Source organism: Grammomys surdaster, unplaced genomic scaffold (genome assembly GCF_004785775.1).
Source record: "Grammomys surdaster isolate TR1022 unplaced genomic scaffold, NIH_TR_1.0 317, whole genome shotgun sequence".
In the NCBI taxonomy this organism is placed as follows: domain Eukaryota; kingdom Metazoa; phylum Chordata; class Mammalia; order Rodentia; family Muridae; genus Grammomys; species Grammomys surdaster.
Genome location: NW_021604736.1, coordinates 730,029 through 737,809, shown reverse-complemented (window position 1 = coordinate 737,809; position 7,781 = coordinate 730,029). Strand labels below are relative to the sequence as shown.

At 53.5% G+C, this 7,781-nt stretch overlaps 1 protein-coding gene across 3 annotated transcripts in view; it reads left to right on the top strand.

Annotated features, from left to right (window-relative positions):
- Positions 1-254: 254 nt before the first annotated feature.
- Pcdh1 (protocadherin 1) overlaps positions 255-7,781 on the top strand; it is a 23,204-nt gene continuing 15,677 nt past the window's right edge. For 2 of the 3 annotated variants that reach the window (XM_028777925.1, XM_028777927.1), the window contains exon 1: positions 1,933-1,965. In XM_028777925.1, coding sequence (XP_028633758.1) covers positions 1,947-1,965 — 19 coding nt within the window. In that variant the 5' untranslated portion in view covers positions 1,933-1,946. Of the gene's footprint in view, positions 449-1,932; positions 1,966-7,781 lie in introns of those variants that run through there. The other variant, XM_028777926.1, reaches the window with a different exon arrangement.

Below are 7,781 nucleotides of genomic sequence, written 5' to 3'. Positions count from 1 at the left end.
CGAAAAGGAAGCCTGTGCAGTCGGCCTTGGCAAGTGGGGGGCAGCGTAAGAGGAGGGGGTGCTGTTTTAGGGGCGCGGTGGTCAGGGTCCCCTCCCAGCGGGACCAGAGCGGTCCGGGCTCCACCTCCCGGCCGAAGGGGGGGGGGCGGGAGGAGGGCGGGCAGGCCGGGAGGGAGGGGGAGGGAGGGGGCGGGCCGGCTGTGCGCTCCGCTCTCTGCTGGCTCCGCCGCCGTCGCCGCCGCCGCTGCCGCCTCACACACTAGCGGAGCGGGAGCGCGGCGAGGACGCGAAGCCAGCGGGCTGCTGCGCCCACAGCCAGCCGGAGCCGGAGCCGGAGCCGGAGCCTGAACCGCAGCGCCAGCCCCAGCCGTGTAGAGCCGCAGCCCGCGCCGGGGCCGGCGGCGGCCCACGGACAGCGGGGCGGGCGACCGGTGCTGCCCCGAGGCGGGTAAGGATCTGGCGGCGGCGGCTCGGGGCCCAGAGCGGCCATGGCCGGCGGGAGCTGAGGGAGGGGCGCTCGGTGGAGCGAGGAGACCGGGGCCCAGTCGATGCCCAGAGCGCCGGGACTGAGGCGGAGGCCGCTGGGACACCGAGTGGGGGGTTGCGGCTGGGGCTCCCTTGCCTCTAAGGTCCACTGTAAGAAACGGAGGGAGGGGAGGGGGTGCGGAGTTGGACCCCAGCCCCGGCGTCCGCACCCGGGCGCGCTCCAAGCCGCGGGGATGAGAATCTCCAGGAGCGCGCGGAGTGGAGAAGGTTTCAGGGAAGCGCAAGGCCCGCAGCTCAGCCGGGGGCTGCCGGAGGACCAGGGAAGCTGGGAACATTATCCACGACATACACACTTGTTGGGCGATATGCTCAGCTCACTCAGGCGCTTCCAGCTCGTCGCGAACACCTGGAAGAGCCACATCACAGACACATACCCACATACATTCATCCGTACATATGTGAGCTCAGACATACCTCCCGCACACCAGCGCCCACTGGGGCACAGTCACCAGCTCAGAATCTGCTTCGGCGCCTGCACGATCAGCAGCGGGGACACACAACCCGTGGTCATAGATAGCTACAACACAATCGGGTGTGATACTGAGCAATGCCAGACACACAAACACAACCTCGTGCCTTCCTGTTCGAATATAACTGCCTCGGTTCGCCAGATGAACGCTGAAACCTAGCTCCCTACACATACCGCTGAAGGAACACACCCTGACATAAATGGTTGCCCACTCCTTGGCCAGGACATAGGTATACAGCACAGGTCTTGCTTGCCCCTCTCTACTGCACCCACACATACACAGCCCAATGTCTCATAACACGCCTTGATAGCACACACCCTAGCAGAGAGGTACCTACAGCAGCGCCTCACAAACAGAATCCACTGCTTCAAGCATCTTAACACTGGTTGTCACACACACCTTACACCAACAGTGTCACATTACACTCCGCAGCGCGCACACACACACGCGCGCACACATACACACGCGCACACACACCACACTCCACTCTCCCTGGCCAGATTCCCTCGGGAGAAGCCTCCAGGCTCTCCTAGAGAGCACCCAGAGCCATGTCACCTCAGTCAGGACTTTGTTATTGTAAATATCGGCACAACCGGAGCCCTCGGGCCGGCCAGACCGGCTTCTCGGCGACACCTCCCCCCACTTCTACTCCGGGGCTTGACCGGCTGGGTATTCCGGGAACAAGCTGGACCTGACAGGCCGCGCCGTGCCGCCACCCTGGAGCTGTGTGGCCCTAGATCCCTTTGCACAATACTAGAGAAGGTGCTTGAGACCTTTTTCGGGCCATTTAGCTGTTTCCTCCGAGCCACCTGGGTCCCTAGCACACCTAAGTCCCGCACACCTGGGTGCCCCTCTACCGGGACCCGGGACCCGGTTGCAGGCCAGTCCGGTGTGCCGACAAAGCCTTGGGGCCAGAATAGAGACCGCAGCATGCGCAGAAGAAAAACTGGTAGGCGAATAGGACTCTCGTTTCTTCCTCCGGCCACTCTAGTAGTTGAGTCTTCTAGCCTCAGTTTCCCCAACAGAGAGGGTAACTATTCCTTCAGCAGGAAAGACGAGTGACGCGAAGGCCATCGAGGACTGAGTTCAGGGCAAGTACTCCAGTTCCTGCCGCCTTGAGAGGATCGGTTTTATGAGAATGTCCCCGCCCGGCCAGGCTCGCGGCTTTGTGATTCCGGCGCCGGCTTCCTCCCTGCCCCCTCCCGGCGCCCGCTGCGCTGCTCCCGCCGGCGCCGGCTTGTAGGGGACCTAGGCGGATGCCGGAGATGCGGGAGAGGAGGGATTCCCCGCGGCGGTCCTGAAGGCGAGGGACGCAAGTGGCCGCTTGGCCTAAGAGAGTTCTTACTATACCGAGCCTCACCTAGTCTCACCTTGGGCTCTAGGAGGCCAGGCGTCACCCTGGTGGGGGCGGGGATGGCGACCAAAACCTTAGGAGCGGCCGTCGTCCCCCACTACACACAAACACACACGTGCACACACTAGGCGTCTTCTGGGAGGAGGCGCTGGGGCGTGCTTTTGGGTGTGTGCGGAGAGCGCTCACTGACCGAGTAGGTGAGGACTAGGGCTGCTAACGCTGGTTAAACCCGGGACTTAGAGCTGGAAGGTGCGGTGCTTCTTCCAGCACCTGCTCTCGGTCAGCCCTCATGAGCTGCCTGGACCTGTACAACCCAGAAGGTATTTGTGGCAGCCTTAGAGGTCTAGTGTGTGAGTGCCTGGGTGCTACTTTCTTGAATAGGGGGGTCCGCGGTGGTGTTGGAACCTGTAATAACTAGGTTAGGGAAGAGGATGCTTCCAGGAGAGAATCTATGAAACCTCAGAAAGGATTAAAAACAGAGTAGGGGGAACAGGTCGGGGCTCTGTAGCAGCCTCATCTCGTCTTGGCTCCTTTTCTTCTGCCATCTCTAGTTCCATATTAGAAGGCACTAGCTGTAAAGGAGTATCTCGCAGCTCTGGGTCCTTATGCAGAGAGCTGGGCAAGAGACACTGCGTGGAATGGGGCCTGCATGGGTGGGGAGGAGCTAAGAGGGAACCCGGGTTCTGGTTCTGATGTGGGGTGAGAGGTGCCCCTGCCAGGAACAAAGGTAGTTGGTGTTGTAGAGACTGATTTTGTTAAACAATGTATTGAGCAGATACTGTTTCCCAGTGCTCATTGTGGGTGCAGTAGTAGAACACACACTATCTTTGCTTTCATAGGCTAGCATATTCGTTCATTGATTCATTGAGCCAGAGAGCACCTACTATGTGCCCAGTGGTGGAGTAAAATGCTCTCTCACAGGGTTGGAAGACTTAAATATCTAATCTGTCTTGCAGTGTATCTGATCTCAGTTCTCCCCAATAACTTCAAGAGGCAGATTTTTTTTTTAATTTGTTACCTTTATTTGTCTAGTTTATCTGTGTGCACACACACACTTGGAGGTCAGAAAATGACTTTCAGTGTTCAGTTTTCTCCTTCCACTCTGTAGGCCTCAGGAATTAAACTGCGGTCATCAGGCTTGGGGACAAGCCCCTTTATCCACTGAGTCAACTTGTTTGCCCAAGAGGCAGGAATTCCTCCCTTACCCCCATTTGATAATAGGGAAATAAGGTCACACAACTGGGAAGTGTTGGGGTGAGGGTTTGAACTCAGCAATCTGGTTCAAGAATGCAGGTGCCTGGAAGCCTGCAGAGGCTAATAGCCGGTTCTGGAAGATAGGGAAGAGGAACAGTACTGCTCGCTGTGGGAAGCCCCTGAGCAGCTCCACCCCATGCAGCTCTGCTTGCTTACCCTTCCGCCCAGGCTCTCCGATGGTCCCTTTGTACTTTGGTGTTCTAAGCTTGCTGCACCAGTGACTGTTGTGTAATGGTGCTGGGGCAGCTGTGGGGGTCAGGGGCTTCAGAGCTGACCTACTCACCGAATAGTGAAAGCTCTTCTCACAGCATCCAGCAAGAACTGAACCTTGCCCCCAAGCTTGTGTGGAAATGAAGGTTCCAAGTGAACCTCATGTCTCCTGTGTCTCAGATGTTGACATAAGATGGGGTTTTCTTCGACCTTTCTGGACTCTTGGCCCCTTGTCCCTCCCTCCCTCCCACACCTCTGATGGTTTTTTGGCTCCTGGATCCTGATGGGGATAGTTGGTGTACCTTTCTCTACTTAGGGCCTGTCTTGTCAGGGTCTTGGGCACCCATGTCACTGGGTGGAGAGGCACCCTTCCCTAGGAAGGCAGCCCAGGCAGATAAGGTACTAATCTCTTCAAAGGCCGCCGCCTGAGACTAATGACTCCCCACACCAACCGCCTGGGACAAAGTTCAGTAGTGTTGGGGGTAGGGATGTGGAAAGGCCTCTTTACTGCTTTTCCCAGCCCTTCCTAGCAGGTCACATGACTCTACAGCTGCAAATGGCTGGAAGCTTAGGTCCCTTCCTGGTCAGGCCAGGTTGGCAATCCAGGGTTGAGTGAGAGGTAATAAACACAGGGAATGCCATACTTCAGCTTCAGGTTTCTGTTGAGTCTTTCCAAATCCAGTCTTTAAGCTGGGAAGAGATGCTCTTTCATAGATCCGGCCTTTTCATACCGTTTGTGACCTAGCGTGTTTAACATAGTTTTGAGTCTGGATGGGGCATGGTGGGCATTCCATTAAGCCCAGCACTCAGGAGGCAGAGGCAGATAGATCTCTGAGTTAAGAGCAGCTTGGTCTGCAGATTTAGTTCCAGGGCTGGATAGAAACCTTGTCTTGAAAAACAGAAAAAAAAAAAAAAGATTTGAGGAGGGTGCTGTAATAATAAGTAATATCAATTTCACATGACAGAGGATTCACTGAAATGTTTAGCGGTCCTGGGCAGTGGTGGCGCACGCCTTTAATCCCAGCACTTGGGAGGCAGAGGCAGGCGGATTTCTGAGTTCAAGGACAGCCTGGTCTACAGAGTGAGTTCCAGGACAGCCAGGACTACACAGAGAAACCCTGTCTCAAAAAACAAAAAAACAAAAAACAAAAACAAAATGTTTAGCAGTACACTAGTAGCATCTTAATTTGTTGGGGGTGGTGGTGACATATATAGTTAGATATATAGATATATAGTTTGCATGGCTTAAGCTTTTTTTCTATAGTGTCTCTCACGGTTGTTTTCCCAGACCTTTGTATTACAACTGCCTAGGGGGTTCTCCAGATCCCACCTTCCAATCAAAATTCCTAAGGGTTGGGCCAGATAATCCTTACTTTGGAAGAACTCTCCAAGTACTTCAAGGACATAACCCCTCCTTAACACTTGTCCCTATCCCCAGAACTTCCTTGGGTTGTGCCTTACCCAGTGAAAAGCCTTTCTAAGGTCTTAAAGGGAAGTAGGCCTAGGAGGACCGAAGGGTTTGTGTTTCAGGTTGTGATTCCAAGATAAGAATAGAGCTCCAAGTGAGAGGCATAGTATTTAGCTCTCAAAGTGCCCACAAATCACCCTGGCACCGTCAGGTCACAGACCCTTCAATTTGCCACCAAATTTTGTAAATAGACATTTTGCTAGAAAAATCCTGCTTGGTGATGTTGTGTAGTTCTCCAAGGCGATATGACCTCTGAAACACAAGCTCCTCGTGATCTGGGGGTGGGGGTATAAATGAGGAAGCTTTTGAACAGTCCTCTGGAGATACGTTTTGGATCATCATGATATTCCTCCTCCTTAAGAGAGTGAGCTGTGGTGGAGAAGAGGCTTGTACACTTATCTGGTGACAGTCTCATAGGTTTGTGGGGAGGAGGTGTCTATATTCGCAGAAGGCTCCCCAAGGAAGGTGAAGTGCTTGAGTTGTGCAGGGAATCTGTACATTTGGTGAACATTTGCTGAGCGTCTACTACAGAGTTGACTCTGAATGGAGATTTGCATTGTATCCCAGTAGATTCCTAGGGAATTGGCAAGTAGGCACGTGAGTCAGCTGTTGACCAAAGCCATCAAGAGCTAAACCCAGGGAACTAAAATAATCTCCACTACACAAGAATCGTTTACTTCAGGCCTACTGTGTGTCGGGTCCAATGCTAGATGACACAGTAAACAGAGGGTTGTAATTGTAATCTCAGCTCTCAAGAGTTTCCAGTGTAAGGCCAGCCTAGACTACATATCCCAAATTCCAGGACAGACTGGGTTACAATGTATGAGACCCTACCTCAAGAGATGCTCTCTCCTCATTGTCCTGTAGGGAAGACAAACATTAGCCAATTTTCCAAATAGGCCAGTAACTACAAATGTGCTAAGTGCTTTGAAAGAAAAGACCATTTGTTGAGAGCTTACATCGTAATAAACATTTAGCCTACATGAACTCAAACCCACTGGGGAATACATGGTATTGTCTCCATTTGACAGATGAAAAAACATTGAGGCTTTGAATTGTTTGCTCCAGGAAGTAGGCAGCTGGGGCTGAAGTCACATCCCAGGTTCTGTCTTACATATGCCAAATGGGTACACAGAGGTAACCCAGCAGACTGACAGTCACTGAGCTACAGCCAGTGTCACAGCAGATGGGCCCAGTCTTTAGTGCTGTGCTCTAGTGCCCAGGACACAGCCTAGCACATTTTAAGTGACTCGTGCATTTGTTGAGTATGTGAATGAGCACCTAGCATATACCCAGTTTTACCCAGCTTCGGCAGTGTGGCATTGAGTGAGGGGGATGAGTGAGACTGTGACCTTTTGCCTCTTTGGAATGTCTGGCGTCTTCTTCCTGAGGAGACAGAGGACACAAGAATAGGTGTCCAATACTATAGCTGAACAAACAGGGCCGGGCGGTGTCGGGGCAGCCCAGTGATTCATTGCCTTAGGATTGGAGTAGACAATAAGTGGCTGTGAGTTGGAGGAAGAGAGGTCACTGTGGGTTGGAGAGGCTTAGGAAGGCATTGTAGGGCTGCAGGAGGAGGCAGAACCTGTCTTCAGTGGGATGGGCACAATCAGTGTCAGGCCTGGGATAGAAATTAAAGGGATGGGGAAAACAAATGGATCATGAGGCCTCCTCCCTCCCCACAGAAATGCTGGGCACAGACTTGGGATTTGAAGAGAGAAAGGGTTCACCATGGTTGAGGGTTTGGGGGAGTGGTGAGAGACCAATGACTGGGACTGTACTGACAGGTCTGATAACATGGGCAGGTGGACAGCCTCAGAACAGGGTGATGAAAGAGGCAGCTATTGTGATCATGGTGGTGCAACTTGTAGTCTAGAATGTTCACAGCACAGCCCTTCCTGGAAGACTCTGAGGGTGGCAGAGAGGAGGGGATGAGATACACTGGACTTGTTAGAGGCAGGGAGGGGATGAGTAGGTTCTGGATGTCTGCAGGGATAAAGGTCAAACAGGAGCCAAAGCCAGGTGTGACGGCACACATCTGTAATCCCAGCATTCTGAAAGCCGAGTCAGGAGTTCAAGGGTAGCCTGGGATACCTAGTGAGACTGTCTAAAACAAGACAAGGTCTGGGAATGTGGCTCAGTGGTAGACCATTTGTCTGGCGTGTGCAATGCCCGGTGTTCAATTCTCAGCACTGGGGAAAAATAAAATAAACCAAGTGGCAGATGATCATCTGGAAAGCAGAGCGGGTGGACCAGGGAAGGGCTGATGGTGTCATCAAAGCTCTGGCCCAGTTAGACCTGCTGGGTTCTCTGTTGCTAAGGACAGGCCAGGGCAGCTCCTAATGCCAGTTTGAAGGTCAGTCTCTCCTAACCCCAATCTTGACCTCCACTTCTTCCACACACTTGCCCATTGGCAGCAGGGCACCAAGGAGTGCTGGAAACCGTGTGTGTGTGTGTGTGTGTGTGTGTGTGTGTGTGT